This window comes from Lethenteron reissneri, chromosome 63, assembly GCF_015708825.2.
Source record: "Lethenteron reissneri isolate LAM-NWPU_2019-01 chromosome 63, ASM1570882v1, whole genome shotgun sequence".
In the NCBI taxonomy this organism is placed as follows: domain Eukaryota; kingdom Metazoa; phylum Chordata; class Hyperoartia; order Petromyzontiformes; family Petromyzontidae; genus Lethenteron; species Lethenteron reissneri.
This window is the reverse complement of record NC_083841.1, coordinates 4,703,738-4,722,863: the sequence shown is the minus strand read 5'-3', so window position 1 is coordinate 4,722,863 and position 19,126 is coordinate 4,703,738. Positions and strand designations below refer to the sequence as shown.

Here is a 19,126-nt window from a genome sequence, read left to right as displayed (position 1 = left end):
CATAGTCCCCGCCCACATACGACAGCCCCTCCCCCTTCCTCACAGCACTGCTGCTAAGCCCCGCCCACTCATTTGCATAGTTCACGCCCACACACGACAGCCCCTCCCCCTTCCCTACAGTACTGTTGCTAAGCCCCGCCCACTCATTTGCATAGTTCCCGCCCACATACGACAGCCCCCCCTCCCTACAGTACTACTGCTAAGCCCCGCCCACTCATTTGCATAGTCCCCGCCCACATACGACAGCCCCTCCCCCTTCCTCACAGCACTGCTGCTAAGCCCCGCCCACTCATTTGCATAGGCCACGCCCACCCACGACAGGCCACGCCCCTCAGCGCGCGCCGCGTATAAAAGGTTCCGCCTCACGCGACGCTCGCACACAGGAAGAAGTCTTGCCGTGAAGTGGCGCGCATCGTTCGGCCGCTGAGCGATTTTTGTCCTCTGTGTTTTTGTTAAAGCGAATTTCATTATTTTTAATACGAACCCAACAACAACAACAACAAAAAATATATATACACAGTCACATACGCAACGCACGCATTTGGCATCGCTATTAATATATCAAAACAACAACAACACAATTATCAATTCACGTTGAGTGACAGCCGGCTTTTTGAATAATACATTAAAGCGTTTCGACTGTAAACAACAACAACAACAACCACCATTCGCGAGCCACAACGCGAAAGATGTCGTCTCCTTCTCCTCCTCCTCCGCCCTCCAAGCAACCCGGCCCCAACTTCGTGGGCATGAACAGCGTTCTCAAGTCCCTGCTGGAAAATCCGCTCAGCCTCAAGCCTGGAGCCGACTCTGGTGAGAACGGGAGTTTGGGGGGGGTGGTGGGGGGCCCTTCGCACAAAAATAATTGAATAGTTGCAGTCGGCTTGAGCTGGTAAGATTTTTTTTTATATATAGTTTTGTTTTTTGTGTGTGTGTATATTTACACGTTTTTTAATTTTTTATTTGTTTATCTAGATACTTTGCACCCCCTGTCCTGTTTTTGTATCCGTTGTAACGTTTTTACGTCTGGTGAAAAGAGCTTTATAGTTCATCGGATTTCTAGGGGGGGGAGTAGTGAGGGGGGTCTGGCGCGAGCTCCGTGGCCGAGTGGTGAGGGCGCGCGCCCGCGAATGCGGAGGTTGGAGGTTCGAATCCTACCTAGGGGTGAAATAAAAAAAATTCTTTTTTTTATTGTCGTGTTTACCAATCGATAAATGATGAATGTACTGTAATCCGACGTGCGTTTATCGGATTGCGTATACAGTGTGAATTGCGATAGCTTCTTTGGACGTTGTACAAGAGGAAAAGTGGGCATGTTTTTTTTTTGAGTGAAAAAAAAACACAGTTCTACAGATCCGTATACTTGCACTAGTATAAACATTCAAACTAAAAACTAGATATTTTTTGAGAATAGATTTCCCCCCTTTTTTTCTGGCAACAAAACAGTTGTGTTAAGATGTTAAGACGCCAAACTGAAACCTTTTACAAGGAATCATGTCTGCATTAAACACAATGCTTGTGGTCAGAACGTAAACAAAAACACACTCTGATAATATTTGCATTGTCCTTAAAACTGATTGGTCCACACCAGAGACAGCTTTCTTTTGAACCTTTTGGCGGCCTCTGGTCTAACACCGTTTGAGACGAGGCTCAAAAGAAAGCTGTCGTCAGGGTCGAGATCGAACCCACGACCTCCTGTACACAAGACGAGGTAGTTAACATCTCCTAGCCACCGTGATGATGATGACAGAGAGAGAGACACGCAAACTCCAAATATACAGCAGCAGGCGTTAGGGTCGAGATCGAACCCACGACCTCCTGTACACCAGGCGAGGTAGTTAACATCTCATAGCCACCGTGATGATGATGATGAGAGAGAGAGACACGCAAACTCCAAATATACAGCAGCAGGCGTCAGTGTCGGGATCGAACCCACTACTTTCTGTATACCAAGCGAGGTAGTTAACATCACCTAGCCACCGTGATGATGATGAGAGAGAGAGACACGCAAACTCCAAATATACAGCAGCAGGCGTCAGGGTCAGGATCGAACCCACGACCTCCTGTATACCAGGCGAGGTAGTCAACATCTCGCCCTATAAAGAACCGCACAGACTTGCACAGAACGAGACCCATGCATCACACGGCAGACACACAGACTTGACGCGCATAGCCAATAACTGCGTGAAAAGAGACCCGCGCACTCACAGAGTCCCATAGATTTAGAGACCCATCCACGCAGAAACACAATCTCGACCGCAGACCTTTACAGGGTGATTTAAAAAACAAGTTAACACTTACATGATGATAGGGGTTTTCCCCTTTTTTCTGGCAACAAAACAGCTGTGTTAAGATGTTAAAACGCCAAACTGAAGCCTTTGACAAGGAATTATCATGTCTGCCTTTAACCGCAATACTTGTGGTCAGAATGCAAACAAAATCATGCTTTAACACTTGTACCCGATTATCGTTTTTAATAAGAACGGATAATACTTTACCGAAAGAACCAAGCATATAACGGATAATAATGAATACATTGTAGCCAATGTTAATAGCTTCAAAGAGTCTCTCTCTCCCACGTGATCATCGTCAACGCGTACCTGGAATCTTTTCCAGGTGTTCTCCCAGAGCCCCCAGGAGGCACCGCGCATTTCTTGTGGTTCACATTTTTTTCTTTTTTTGAAACGCCCATACATCAAGAATCTGTGACAGGCGAAGAGTGAGCTCCGGGGGGCATGGCTCGCTCCAAACCAGAGGTCGCAAACGGGTTTTGATTCCTTACCCGTACCCGGCCATACCCGTACCCGGCCGGGTATCGGGTAGGGTACGGGTATCGGGTACCTGATTGCGACCTCTGGGATGAAGCCAAGTTGCAGGCGCGGGTGGGTTGATTCATGAACTTGAATTGTGAGAAGAGACAAGACGTTGGGAAATTAGTGACAAACAGTTACTCACCAGTGACTCACGGCCTACCCGTACCCGTACCGGGCCGCACCAGGGTCGCAAACGGATATCCGTACCCGGGCCGGGTACGGGTAGCCGGGTATCGGGTAGGGTACGGGTATCGGGTACCTGGTTGCGACCTCTGCTCCAAACTACGTCGTCCTGTTCAATCCACCGCTGGCTTCAATGCTGAGTCTCGAGCAAACGGTAACGGTGAATGCTTCGGTGGCATCGGATGACGGGGCGAAAGAAAGATGCGTTCCAAATGCACAGAGCGCGCACGCATGCAATTCATTTAAAAGTCCGACGGAGTGTTGGTTCATTTGGGTTTGGGGTTGGTTGCGAAGGAAAAAAATGCCGCTGGGCTCCCAATGCCTTGGTGGGCGTGGGATTGCGGTTTTGTGTGCAAGCGGATTCTAAGTATATTTAGCTACTTGCTTGCGATGTGATGCGCGCAGTGTGTGTATGTGTGTGTATAGAGGGGAGCGGTGGTGCAGCGGTTAGCGCGCTGCGCTATGAACCCGGCGAACCGGGTTCGATTCCCGCTCACGGACAACACCGGTGACGATTATTTGAACCGGTCCCGGGCCTCCCCTAGGGCGACTCAGCTTCAAATTAGTACATGGTGCGATGTGTAAACATTGCCACTAGGGAGACAAAGGCGGCCGGGCGTGGTGTTGGCCACCCCACCCCCTCGTGTGCCGTGCCGGCCTTCATAGGTGCTCGCTAACAGCACTTGCCCCTACAGTCTGTTAAGGCTGTACGGGGGATCTTTATATATATAGAGAGAGTGCGTATTATAGACTGTATCGGAGCGTTGGCGTTGCATCGGATTTGCCACCGTCAAAGACAAAGATCTCCCCTCCCCACAATAGGACTGAACGATGAATCGATTTCAAATAGAAATCGATTGGCCAATCGCAAAGGCTGCGATTATTGTTGTTGCGATTTGAAAAAGTCCTATTACTTATTGGAATTGTTTTATTCTTAATAATAATAATAACTTTATTTATTTAACTTAACAATTGTTCTACGTTTGATTGCTCCATTTGAATTAAAGCATTTTTATAAATACATGTTGGAAGCAATTCGCGTATTTTAAGTTCTCATCCTTGTGTAGTAAGTATATATGGAGGCTTGACGACAGGATCGGAGGCACACTTATTTATTACACCAACACAGTTATTACAGGTCACTTGGCTACAGGGATTTCTCGACAGCTAACCCCTCTAACCTATACCAACTCCTCCACTACGGGACTAGGGGAGGCTATCTGTCCCAGCTTGGTTAAGCTGGGATCCCGGCTCCCTGAGTCACCAGACCAGCTTCGTCTGGGCTCTCGGGGCCACGCCACCGACTTGCCCTGGTCGGCCCTTAGAAGGACAGCGAGCCAGGGGAGCTCCGGGGCCTATACTAGCAGGTCTTCGTTCTTCTCTGGTTAAAGCTGAGTCCCGACTCCCGAGCCTTTCGGCTCATCACCTTTTATAGGACTTGCCCCCAAGGGGGGGCCCGTGGGGGATACACATGCGGACGTCGGTGCGAGCGCCACCCTTGTGTACGGCCGTAACCCCGCCCCTTGTGTTTGTTGGCCATCCGTGGCCATGCATAATCACACCTCAACATTCGTAGACATGCGCAATTACACCTCTACATCACCCCCCCCCCTGTACAGCTCGCAGCCGTCCCCGGCTGCAAAAAAAATTCGAATAAAGGTGCATCCCTCACAAAAACCCCGTGTGTGTGCCTCGCGTAATTTTTAACAAGAACAAGAAAACTTCAACAAGAACAACGAGAGGAAGAGAGAGAGAGAGAAAAAAAAATAACCCGACGCACCCTCCCCGGATAACACCCCAAAACCAACATATATATACACTCCGGACGCCACCTTTCCCATTGTCCGCAAGGCCCCCCAACGGCCGACCTCACAACACCCCTCCCCTTTTGTCCGCAAGGCCCCCCAACGGCCGACCTCACAAAAGTCTGCGTGTTTTGGCGCGCGTTCTCGCGGCGGGTCCGTCACAAGGGCCCGTCCCGGCACGCTCAGTGACGGTTGTTGACGGTCCGGGTGCAAGAGGGTCAGGCTTCGCTGCCGAGTGACCCCCGACCCCTCCGGGAGGGGTTGGTGGGCGTGGGCCCGTCACTCCTGTTTCACCTGGGGACGGAACAGTTGGCGTCAGGTTAGGCGAGTGCAGCGACGACGGGGAGTCGGCGACACCCTCACACGTTTGGCCATGCGTGTGTGTGTGTGAACCCCGGGGCGGCGTGACGAATGGTTTTAACCTTGAGGGGTGCACATACCACCGGCGCCTCCCCCATTTGACGCGAACACATTGCGGCCGCAAAACCTGCACGACCTCCACTGGCCCCCGCCACGGCCGTACCAATTTCGACGAGGTTGCCAGCGGCACCTGAGGACAGTGCAACCACGCCCTGTCCCCTGGTTCCCATTTGACCACCTGCACCCGCCCCAACCGAAGCCTCTCGTTCGCCTTCTGGCGGAGTTCAGAATTTTGCACGGCCGCTTCCCGCGCCTCAGACAATTGAGCGATGTTAAATTTAACGTGTTCGGACAAATTAGACTTCGCCTGGAGCGCCGAGAGCTTCAGCTGGGTCGCCACAGGGGGGTTAACTTCGCGCCCATACATTAAAAAGAAAGGGGAAAATCCGGTGGCCGCATGGGGAGCCATTCTGTAGGCCTGCAACACACCGGCTATGCGGAGGTCCCAATCCGTCTGGGATACCGACACCTGCTGGGACAGCATGGACGTGATGGTCCGATGCAGCCGTTCCACCATCCCGTCAGTTTGTGGGTGATACGGAGAGGTCCGAACCTTCTCCGTACCCAAGAGGTCGCACACCTCACGTAGGAGTTTACCAGAAAAATTCCTACCCTGGTCAGTAAGCAGCCGTTCCGGAGCACCCTTGTCGAGGACATAGCCCTGGACAAAGGCCTCCGCGATGGCTGCTGCCGACTGGTTCGCCAGGGGCCAGGCCATAGGCCATCTCGTGAAGTATTCAACCCCCGTTAGTAAATACCTATTGCCCCTGGGTGTAGCGGGAAATGGGCCAAGTATGTCCAGAGCGACGAGCTCGTTAACCCGGGAAACTTTTATGGACTGCAGCGGAGGGTTGGACCCACTAGCAGGTGGCTTCCTCTGCGCGCATTGCGTGCATGACCCCAAGAGATCCCCCACGTCCTTTTCCATGCCCGGCCAGAAGAAATCTAGCTGGAGCGTGGCAAAGGTCTTATGAACCCCCAAGTGCAGAAGCCGCTCATGAACAGCCCATACCACCTTACCCCTTAAAGCAGCAGGCACCACGAGCCGCTGGCGCCGGGTTTTACCATCCCAGTGCATTAAAAGTCCCTGGAACAACCCCCACGAGTCAACGTTTTCCACCCCCTGGCCAACCCCCCCGGCGCGACGGCGCAGAGCGAGGAGGGAGGTGTCCTCCATTTGGAGGCGACCCCATTCCGCGACCGACAACCCCAGCAACGAATCCCTCCCTTCTTGCTCGATAGGACCCGAAACCGAAGGCGCATCGGCAGCGGCCACGAGGACCGAATCGGTGGTGACGTTCGGAGACCTACAACGCCCCGAACCCAAGAGGCACGCGCACTCCGAAGTGGGTGGCAATCGCGACAGGGCGTCAGCGTTCGTGTGGCGGAGACCCTTACGATATGTGGTGACAAAGTCATAGTCTTGGAGAATCTCCAACCATCGAGACAACTGGCCCGATGGTTGTTGAACCCGCAGGGCGTATTGTAGGGCCGCATGATCTGTACGGACGGTGAACCGCCGACCGTACAGATACGGGCGGTACTGCTGAATGAAATAAACAATCGCCAATAATTCCCGACGGGTAACGCAGTACCGCTGTTCGGCTGGAGACAGTACCCGACTACCGTAAGCCACCAAATGCTCTACGCCCCCAATGAGCTGGGACAGCACGCCCCCGATGCCCGTGTTACTTGCATCTGTATCGAGCAAGAAGGGTTGTGAAAAATCCGGGTAATTCAACGGCGGAGCCCCCACCAAAGCATTCCGGAGGGCGCGAAAAGAAGCCTCCTCCTGCGGCCCCCAATGAAACCTGACTCCCTTGGACGTCAAGGCATGCAATGGTTTCGCAATCGTAGCGAAGTCAGCCACAAATCGCCGATAATACGACGCGAACCCAATGAAACTCCTGACCTCTCCCACAGAGGTGGGAGTCGGCCAGGAGCTGACGCATTCCGTTTTGGTGGGATCAGTGGATATCCCCGAGCGCCCAACAATGTGACCCAAATATCGCACCGATTCGCGGAGTAAATGGCACTTCTGTGGTTTAAATTTCAAATTGGCAGCCCGCATTTTGAGAAAAACAGCACGCAACCTCTGGAGGTGTTCCTCGAAGGATTTGCTAAAGACGATGACATCGTCTAAGTAAATCAAACACGAATCCCATTGCAAACCTGCCAAGACCAATTCCATTAACCGCTGAAAAGTTGCCGGCGCAGAATGTAAACCCATCGGCAAGCGGTTAAATTGGAAGAGACCTTGCGGTGTACGAAAAGCAGTCTTAGGTTTCGATTCGTCATCCAGAGGAAGCTGCCAGAATCCTGATAGCAAATCGAGGGTGGAAAAGAATCGCGCACCGGCCAAGGCGTCGAGCGACTCATCCATCCGAGGAAGCGGGTACGCATCTGCCACAGAGATTTTGTTGAGACGCCGAAAGTCGACACAAAATCTCAGTGAGCCGTCATGTTTTTTCACCAAAACGATCGGCGCGCCCCACGGGCTGTTGGAAGGGGAAATGATATCGGCGGCTAGCATGTCATCAACAGCCGATTTGACATGATCTTTTCGGCGGGACTCAACCGAAAGGGATTTTGGCGGATTGGCGCGCTGTCACCCGTGTCAATATGGTGTCGCAGCAATTTAGTACAACCAATATCAAATTTGTGTTGACTAAAAACGTCAGCAAATTCGCTCAGGAGAACTCGCAGCTGCTCGCGCTGCGAGTCGGACAGGTCCACCGAACCCGCGCAAAGCGCATCCAGCCATCCGTCATCACAGTCCGAATGTGGTCGCGACGGAGGATCGGTGGATACCTGACCCACGAGTGGTTCCTCATAGGGCACCGGCGTTGCGTGTGCAAGCACGGTCCCTTGAGGAACCACGGCCGTTCGCGATCCCACATTAAGGACTGCAATGAAGGGGTCCCCATCCCCTCTCACCATGGTCTGAGCCGCGAGCAAATCGGGTCCATTGACCCCGGCCCAAGATGGACCCAACAAGACCCCCCGATCCGCAACCCCTTCATCAAACGGCCGACGCAACCTAAGAGGGACGAGCATCTGAGCCCCCGGAGGCACGCGCACCGTTTTAGTGACGAGCGCCTGCACGGTGGCAAACGCCCGACGCTCCGTGGTGGGGGAAGACAAAAATGTAACGCGTCGGCCCGATGGGAGCTCAATGCACCCCTGGTCAATAAGGATACGGATGGGCATTTTGGCCAGAAAATCCGTCCCCAACAGGCACGGGACCGCGAGTGAGGAGGAAACCAAAACAGGCCCGGATAATTTAATGTCCCCAATGCAGATAGTGGCGCGGATTTGGCCAATAATGCCCAGCGAGCCCCCGTTAGCGGCATAGCACGGCACGTCAACAGGGAGCAAGGGACGACTTTGAACGGGAAGGATGTTATAAATTAAATCAGATATAATGGTCGCCGATGCCCCTGTGTCAATTAAAATCCGCACCTCTACCCCATCAATGTGACCGACCACGACCGATGATCCCGCCGACGCAGCAACGACACGATGGGCGAGCTCCGACCACTGACCCGGTTGGAGCGCTCGCTGCATTACCGAACAATCGCGCGCGACGGATGGGGAATTTGGAGCCCTGTTTAGTTGAGCGCGTGAGTGTGTGTCGGATGTGTGCGTGGGCCAAACGTGTGAGGTGCCGCGACTCGCCGTATTTCTCTGCTGGAGCTTGGGAGGAGACGGCGTGGCGTCCTGACGAGGTGTCGCCCCGCGCTGACGGGGAGCCCGGCATCCTGACGCAACGTGGCCTTGCAGGCCACAGTTGTAGCAGCGTGTGAGCGCCCCCGATGTCCTGGGCTGCTCCTGGCGGCTCGGTCCATTCCGAGCCTGTGGTGCCGCCGCTCTCCATTCCCCTCGCCGCTCCACCCCGCAGACCTCCTCCGATGGGAGGGCGGTAGCCGCCATGGCATGGCTGGCCGCCCCCTTTGCCGCCTTTCGACGAAGGGACCGCAAGCCCCCGTGGATGTGGCGCGCGACCAGCAGGGACGACATCTCTGCGTCGTCTTGAGCCAGGACGTTGACGTCCAGCTCATCAGCGAGTAGCAGCAGCTTCTCAGCCACCATGGCATCCACTCCTTCCTCGTCCATCCGTGGAAAAGCAGCCTTCGCCAGGGCCAGGAGAGCCGTCCGGAAGGCCAGGGGCGATTCGTTGGCGCCCCGATGCCGATCGTGGAACAGCTGCCTGCAGTCCGAAGGCGGCCCATAGACGGCTGACAGCAGCTGCAACGCCAGGTGTAGAGTGGCGCGCTTTTCCCTCGGCGCCGAGGTGAGGGTAGCCAGGGCGTCGTTGTCCAGCATCGCTGGCAGCGCGCGTAGAGCCTCGGCGTCCGACCAGTTCGCCATCTCTTGATGAGCGATGAACCGCCTCTTGAAACCGCCCCAGTCTCCGTCAGCGCCGATGAATTCTTTAAGAGGCGGCAGACGCTGCTGTAAGGCGGCGTCCGTGGCTGCAGAACGCTCTCCGTCGCTCCCCGCCGATGATACAGTGTGGGCGGGCCGTGAGCATGGCATCGCCGGTCGCTCCGATGTTGACGCGCCGGCCGGCGTTGATGACGTCACGGCTTGTGCTTGGCGGTCAGCAGACACGTGACGCGGGCCGGCCCCGCCCACCGCTCGTACTGTAGAGATGGCGGGAAATTTGACCGCGAGCCGCGTCGGGGTGGCGGGAACCGTCGCCCCGCGCCGGCTGCCGTCGTCGACCCGCGCTGCTCCTCCAGCCCCCAGCCGCGTGATCTCCTCCAACGCGGCGGCCGCGGCGTAGAGCAGGTCCGCCAGGCGGGAGTGGGCCAGCCGGAGTCCTTCGGCCGACGCATCCCCCTCCTCCTGTCGTAGCGGCGCGGGCGTACTCGGCCCTGGCTGCTCCGATTCGACCCCGGCCATCTCTGGTGGTGATTCGGCCCCGGCGTCTTCCATCTCCGACTCCCTGGTACGTGTCGTCCCTCGTGTGTCCATCGTTGGACGTTTTACTTCTGACACCAGATGTAGTAAGTATATATGGAGGCTTGACGACAGAATCGGAGGCACACTTATTTATTACACCAACACAGTTATTACAGGTCACTTGGCTACAGGGATTTCTCGACAGCTAACCCCTCTAACCTATACCAACTCCTCCACTACGGGACTAGGGGAGGCTATCTGTCCCAGCTTGGTTAAGCTGGGATCCCGGCTCCCTGAGTCACCAGACCAGCTTCGTCTGGGCTCTCGGGGCCACGCCACCGACTTGCCCTGGTCGGCCCTTAGAAGGACAGCGAGCCAGGGGAGCTCCGGGGCCTATACTAGCAGGTCTTCGTTCTTCTCTGGTTAAAGCTGAGTCCCGACTCCCGAGCCTTTCGGCTCATCACCTTTTATAGGACTTGCCCCCAAGGGGGGGCCCGTGGGGGATACACATGCGGACGTCGGTGCGAGCGCCACCCTTGTGTACGGCCGTAACCCCGCCCCTTGTGTTTGTTGGCCATCCGTGGCCATGCATAATCACACCTCAACATTCGTAGACATGCGCAATTACACCTCTACACTTGCATTAGAATATATCGAGCAGTTCATATGTTTGATGGTATCACGTGGTAACGCTCCGTCACGTGTTTTAAATCTATTACACAGTAGATATTGAACTGAAGCTTCCCTTTAAAAAATATAATCGCAAATAGAATCAAAATTTCTGTCTGAAGGCCGGCACGGCACACGAGGGTGGGGGTGGGTGGGGGGGGGGGCTGGTTGGACAGTACCACGCCCGACCGCCTTTGTCTCCCCCGAGTGGCGATGTGCTTATGCACCCACCGCACGCGTGGACCTCATTCGAGACCCATGACCGGTTCGGATAATCGTCACCGGCGTTGACCGTGAGCGCGAATCGGGTTGGTAGTGTAGCGTAGTGCTAACCGTTGCACCACCGCTCCCCACTGTCACGCACGCGCATGTACGCGCCCTCTCGGTAACTAGGCACACAAATCCATTCGGTCCTAGTTACTTCGTATAATTATCCTCCTGTACCCCCCTCCTCCCCCATCACGATGTCTCTCCTATTAGTGAATTACACTGGTCAACACACTTTTTCTGGCATAAGGTATTCCAACGGTTTTTAAGGTAATTTTGGGGTGCTGATTCCAAATCTGGCATCAGTTTTTGTCTATCTCATCAGGTTTTTGAGATGTCAAATATTGCATTTTCAATAAAAACTGCAGAAGAAAAATAGTAAATAAATGTGGATATCTACATGAAATTATATTATTAACGCACTATGCTAAAATACAGCACCATATTTTAACACTAAAGCAATCATCACTGACTCGCAACAACTTGCAATCATAAGTGACAGAGTTAATTTCGGGTAAAATCAATGAAAATGGGGTATGCCGATAGCATAAAAATGAGATGTGATAGAGCAAATCTGAGATCAGATTTGGAATCAGCACCCTGAAATTAGTCTAGAACAGCTGCAAAATCCAGGCCAGAAAAAAATGTTTTTTGTTGTTGACCAGTATAGCCTTCAAACTCTTTGGGGCAAGTGCTGTTGAGCGCACTAAGGGGGGTGTTGTTGGCAACAATGTACCGGCCGCCTTTGTCTCTCTCTTTCGGCCGAATCGACCTCGCGGGCAGGTGGGGGCAGATGCCCCAAGGGACCGGTTCTGATCAATTAACCACAGAAGATCCACTCGATCTTAGTCGGGCTAATTCTCTCCCCCTCTAGCCGGCCCCACCACGATGTCTCAACTCGTTAGTGAATTAATTATGATCCATATTAAACAGCACTTGCCCCAACAGCCTGTTGAGGCTATCCGGGGGATATTTTTCTTCGTTGTGTATCTGTGCACGTGTTGTTGTTGTTGTTGCTGCGTGCGTGTGTGTTTATCGTGCCGGCCTTCATAGGTCCTCGCTGACAGCACTTGTCCCTACGGTCTTTTAAGGCTACACGGGGGATCTTTGTCTTTGTTATTGCATCTGTTTTTATCAGTACACGCGTGCGTGTGTGTGATCGCTTGATAGTGAGTACAGTAGGGGGGTACAGCTGGTGGTGGTGTATCTACCGGTCATCTCAGTCGGCCAACCCATGGCACCTGCTGGGTCTGTCCCGTGACCTCCTGCACATAGCCTGGCACAGTAGGGGGGTACAGCTGGTGGTGCATCTACCAGCGGTGATCTCAGTCAGCCAACCCATGGCACCTGCTGGGTCTGTCCCGTGACCTCCTGCACCTAGCCTGGCACAGTAGGGGGGTACTGCTGGTGGTGCATCTACCAGCGATCATCTCAGTCGACCAACCCATGGCACCTCCTGGGTCTGTCCCGAGACCTCCTGCACCTAGCCTGGCACAGTAGGGGGTACAGCTGGTGGTGCATCTACCAGTGATCATCTCAGTCAGTCAACCCCATGGCACCTGCTGGGTCTGTCCCGTGACCTCCTCCTGTCAGCGAGCCTTCGACAATTTCACGTGGCCTCCGAGTGCACCTAGCCTGGCACAGGCGCCGTGTTGATGTCGCCTTCACTTAGTGGCGACCCACGGGCATCGATCGCCCCCAGCAGCTTGTGCCAGGCTAGGTGCGCTTTGAAGTGTGGCGAAGACTCGCTGGCAAGAGGGCACGGGACAGACCCCCCCCCAGGTGTTCTTGATCTGTCCCCAGCACTTCAACCCACACCACCACACTGTGCCAGCTTGCTGTGTACCCACGGGCACAGACAAAGATCCCCCGGGTAGCCTACGCAGACTGTTGGAGCAAGTGCTGCTCGGGAACACACCTGTTTATTGAGTCACGGTGCACAAAGTTGTTGTGGTTTTAGGCCATACAGCCCACAACAACAACAACAACAACGGCCGTCACCACTGCGCCCGTGCCATGCTAGGTGCGCTTTGAGGCCACGTGACGTGTCGACTGAGGCTACGCGACAGACCTGGGTGCCGTGGGTTTCACTGATTTCAGGTGACTGGCAGATGCACCGCCCGTGCCCGCTAAACCACGACACACGTACATACACTTACACAAAGACAAAGATCCTCCGTAATGGCCTTTAAGACTATTTCGCAAGCGCTGCTAGCGACCGCATCTGACTGCCGGCACGGCACACGAGGGGGTGGGTGGCCAGCACCACGCCCGGCCGCCTTTGTCTCCCCAGTGATGGTGATGTTTACTACACACCGCACCAGGTACTCATTTCATGCTGAGTCGACCTAGGGGAGGCCCAGGACCGGTTCAGATAATCGTCACCGGTATTGGCACGCACATACACAGAGACGTAGACAAAAGGTAAAGACAAAGATCCCCCGTATAGCCTTAACAGACTGTAGGGGCAAGTGCTGTTAGCGAGCACCTATGAAGGCCGGCACGGCACACGCAGAGTGTGGGTGGCCAGCACCACGCCCGGCCGCCTTTGTCTCCCCAGTGGCGATGTTTACACGCTGAACCACATTGTCATTTTGAGGCTGAGCCGACCCAGCCGGTCACCCAGGACCGGTTCGGCAGCAGCGTTGGCTATGAGTGGGACCTCCAAACTTGGTTCCGTAAGCCGCCCCGGGTTTCGTAGCCTAGCGCGCTAACCGCTTGCAACTACCGCTTCACGCACTCCTCCACACGTGCAGAGAAGGCACCGGCGGGGAGATGCTGATTTGCGGGTCGGAACGACCCCGAATCCTTCTTGGCACGGAGTCTCAAGTGCAAGTGCGTGGGTGGGCGGTGGTGGTGGTGACCACCCAGATCCACCAACACCCCCCTACTAACCCCAAAAGTGCCACCCTTCATAGCTGCTGCTGCTTACTTACTAATAGCACTTGCCTCTGACGGTCTGTTGAGGCTACACGGGGGTTCTCTGTCTTTGTGTTGTGGTGCTGGCCACCCAGACCCACCCCACCACCAGCCACCCTCCACAGTGCAGCCCTTCGTAGGTGCTGCTACTTACTTACTAATAGCACTTGCCTCTGACGGTCTGTTGAGGCTACACGGGGGTTCTCTGTCTTTGTGTTGTGGTGCTGGTACCCAGACCCACCCCACCACCAGCCACCCCTCAAAGTGCCACCCTTCGTAGCTGCTGCTGCTTGCTTACTAACAGCACTTGCCCCTGAGGCTACACGGGGGATCTTTGTATCCGCGTGCATGTTTGTACGCGTGTTGATGTCTCAATATGTGAGTGTGTGTGTCGCGGTTAGCGCTATGCTGTCCTACAAAGCCGAGTTCGATTCCTGCTCACGGCCACCCACACCCAGTGACGATTATCCGAATCGGTTGTGGGACTCCCCTAGGTCGACTCGGCCTCAAATGTGTACCCGGTGCGGTGCGTGTGTGGTAAACATCGCTAGCACTGGGGAGACAAAGGTGGTCGGGCGTGGTGCTGGCCACCCAACCACCGCACTTGCCCCTACAGACTGTTGCAGGCTATATGGAGAGGGTGGGGTGGAATCTTTGCCCTGCGTGTTGATTTTTGTGTGCCGCCTTCGACTTGAGCCAAGGTGGCTGCCACAAACCGAGAGCCGTCATCTCTCCTGCGAGAGACGAGGCTTGAAGGCGACGTTTTGATGTTTTGGCAACATTTTCTGACATTTTTTTTTGTTCTTTCAGTAAAGTCACGTAGAAGGGAAATGCTAAGGTAATAAAAAATAAAACATAACAAAAGAATTCGAAACGTCGTGAGAATTATTTTGTAATGTTTTATTTTTATTAGTTTATTATTTCCCTTCTACGTGACTTTACCGAAAGAACCAAGAAGATGAATCCCTGCACTCACGAAAGCTTTAAATCGAAATTTATTATTTTCATTTTTATTATTTTATTATTTCCCTTCTACGTGACTTTACCGAAAGAACCAAGAAGATGAATCCCTGCAGTCACGGAAGCTTTACATCGAAATTTTCTGACATTCTTCCATTTCTGCAGTTTCAAGTTCAAAGATGAGGACGTGGGGGGGGGGGTGTTTCCCATCCCCCCCCCCCAGTGGACTTTTGGAGCTCCGTAGGTAAAAAAATAAATTTAAATGAATACAAATAAAATAATAAAAATCGTGATTGTGATTTATTATTATTTTATTTTTGTTAATTTTAATACAAAAAAAGAATAAATCGTGATTGTGCTTTTTTTATTTATTTACATTTTTATTCATTTCAATTTTTTACCCACGTGACTTTACCGAAAAAACTAAGAGTATGAATCCTTGCAGTCACGAAAGCTTCAAATCTAGAATTTTGGAGCTCATTGGACACGTTCCTCCTGTCGCTGTTGCTGCTGCTGCTGATGCCAGACCCACCGCCCCCCTTCCCACCACATGCCTTCTCTCGTTGTGCCTTGACACACGTGCAGTTTGGCGTGAAGTCTGACGTTTCGCCTCCCCCCCCACCCCGCCGTGCCCCCGGGAGCTTCCGGTTTGGGAAAGCGATGTTCTGTTTTGTCAACAGCCCGTGTGCTCTGCCCGCTTCTTCGTTATGGCCGACGTCGATTGTCGCAGCGAGGAATATCATTTTTAAATCCTTTATATTAAGTTCGCTTACTTGCTTAGGACCGTGCAAATTTTTCGGTCGTTTTTTAACCCACTTCCCGTGATCCAATCGAGCTGACATTTTGCACACAGACTCGTTGTGCGTGACAATTAATTTTCGTGAAAAAAAATTTCCTAAATTTTACACTTTTTAGGAAAAATAAATTATATTTAATTACCAATTGCTTAATGGTGGCAGACAATCATCTGACCCGTAGGTGGCAGCCATCTCAAGCCAGAGGACGAAAGGACTCTAGCCGCCACGCATATAAAGGATTTAGAGTGAAAAACTTTGTTTTTACGGGTTAATTTTTTAACTGTTGAGGTGGTTGTCGAGGCAATTGTCTCCCTTGATTGCACTTGCACAGCGTTTGCTGTCTGCTGCCTGCTGCTGCTGAAGGTTGTGTGTAGGCTGTTATCGCTTGAGCACACACGCTCATGGGCAGGGCTACGCTACAAACAGCAGCAGCAGAAGCAGCAGCAACTGCATCACTCGGCAACTCTTCACTGAGCAGGTTTCTCTCGCGTTACGCGACGGCGGTAGTGGTAGTCGTCGTCGGAGGAGTAGTAGATGCTTTGCAAAAAAATGCAGCTCGCAAAGCGACCGCTGCAGGAGGAGGGAGCTGCCTGCCGGGCAGTGCACGCGGTTCACACCACGGCGTAGACACACACACAGCACACACGGTGTAGACACACGGTACACACGGCGTAGACACACGGTACACACACACAGCTCACGGTGTAGACACACGGTACACACACACAGCACACACGGTGTAGACACACGATACACACACGGTGTAGACACACGGTACGCACACACAGCACACACGGCACACAAGGTGTAGACACACACAGCACACACGGTGTAGACACACGGTACACACACACAGCACACACGGTGTAGACACACGATACACACACGGTGTAGACACACGGTACGCACACACAGCACACACGGCACACACGGTGTAGACACACACAGCACACACGGTGTAGACACACGGTACACACACACAGCACACACGGTGTAGACACATACAGCACACACAGCACACACGGCACACACGGTGTAGACACACACAGCACACACGGTGTAGACACACGGTACGCACACACAGCACACATGGTACACACGGTGTAGACACACACAGCACACACGGTGTAGACACACGGTACACACACACGGTGTAGACACACGGTATACACACACAGCACACACGGTACACACACACGGCGTATACACACACAGCACACACACGGTACACACACACACGGTATACACACACGGTACACACACACACGGTATACACACACGGTACACACGGTGTGAACACACGGTATACACACACAGCACACACGGTGTAGACACACGGTACACACACACGGTGTAGACACACGGTACACACACGGCACACACGGTACACACACACACAATGTACACACGGTACACACACACACACATCTCTGCATGCATCTCTCTGTGTGTTTGCATCCGCGCGAGGCGGCTGCCTGCCGAGCAGCGCGCACAGTACGCACACAATACACAACAACAACCGCCATTCGCCACTAAGTGGCGGTGACGTCACCACGATGCTTGTGCCAGGCCAAGTGCACCTTGAGGCCACGTGAAGTGTCGAAAGCCCGCTGGCAGGAGGTCACGGGGCAGACCCAGGTGCCACTGGTCGACTGACCGAGATGACCGAGATGACTGGCTGATGCACCACCTGTGCCCCCTACTGTGCCAACTTGCTGTGCTTTAGCCACCCGGCGCTCCGCTCGTTGTTGTGAGCGTCGCTCCTCCGCCCTCCGTTGTTGTTGGAGGGCGACTGCCTCCAACTGCCCAGTAGCGTCCTTCACGAGCCTCCTCCACTGAGGCCGATCTTGACACCGCTGGTACCAGTCATCGGCAAGTCCACTCAGCTCCACGTCCTCCTGTACCACATCACTCCATCTCTTCTCCAGCCCGTGCCGCGCCCGTCTAGCCCCCTCGATCCGGCCGAACAAAAGCTGTTTAGGCATGCGGTGGCTGGGCATGCGGGCTACATGACCCAGCCAACGCAGCCTTGCCTGCCGGAGGGGCTCACTGATGGGACTTTGCCCAGATCTTTCAAGGATTTGTGAGCTCCTCACACAATCCAGCCTGGTTAAACCCAGGATGGATCGTAGGCAGGCCAGCCTAAATGTTTCCAACCGGCGAAGATGCTCCACCAGGGGGGTCCACGTCTCGCAAGCGTAGAGAAGGGAGGGAATGACCGTGGCCGAGAAGACCTGAAGCTTCGTGCGGAGCGACAGACCAGGTAGCTTCCACACAGCGTTACGCAACCGATGAAAAGATATTGCCGCTCGACTGATTCGGAGTGAGACCTCTGCTGATAGACTGGAGCCGGTCATAAGCACACTGCCCAGGTATGGGAAACTCTCCACTCTCTCCACAACTGCCCCATCACCAATTGGGAGTTGTGGGGGTGGAGTGTCCGATGGTACAAAATACCCAGGCAGGTGCTTGGTTTTGGTGGGGCTGATGGTAAGGCCCCACCTCTTAGTGGCACGCTCCAGTCTCAGCAGCAGCGCCTCCAACTCCTCTTCTGAATGAGCAGCTATTACCAAATCATCGGCATACATAACGTGGTTGACCACAATACACACACACGCACGCACACACACGCACGCACACACACGCACGCGCACACGCACGCACACACACACGCGCACACAATGCACGCACACACACGCACGCACACACACGCACGCGCACACACACGCACACACACACACACTCACACACACACAATACACACACGCACACGCACACACACACGCACGCACACACACGCACACACGCACACACACACACGCGCACACAATGCACGCACACACACGCACGCACACGCACGCGCACACACACGCACGCACGCACACACACACTCACACACACACACAATACACACACGCGCACACACACGCACGCGCACACGCACGCACACACACGCACGCACACACACGCACGCACACACAATACACACACGCAAACGCACACACACACGCGCACACATGCACACACACACGCGCACACACACACACGTGCACACACACACGCGCACGCACATACGTGCACGCACACACACGCGCACACACACACACGCGCACACACACGCGCACACACACGCACACACACGCACGGTACACGCACGGCGTTGTCCCAAGTCCGACCGCATAGACCGCATGCCGAGTGAATTCCAACCCCGCCGCGCACGGTCGAGCGAATGTTGTTGCGTGCGCAAAACAGGTTGTGGTGGCCTTGGATACCGTGCCACTCCCGACCCGTGCCACTCCTGACCCGTGCCACTCTCGACCCGTGCCACTCTCAAACCCGTGCCACTCTCAAACCCGTGCCACTCTCAAACCCGTGCCACTCTCAA

At 54.1% G+C, this 19,126-nt stretch overlaps 1 protein-coding gene across 1 annotated transcript in view; it reads left to right on the top strand.

Annotated features, from left to right (window-relative positions):
• The first annotated feature begins 389 nt into the window (after window positions 1-389).
• LOC133358697 (hepatic leukemia factor-like) overlaps window positions 390-19,126 on the top strand; it is a 60,859-nt gene continuing 42,122 nt past the window's right edge. Inside the window, exon 1 of the mRNA XM_061577127.1 lies at window positions 390-813. Within this exon, the coding sequence (XP_061433111.1) occupies window positions 690-813 (124 nt within the window). The 5' untranslated portion in view covers window positions 390-689. The remainder of the gene's footprint in view (window positions 814-19,126) is intronic.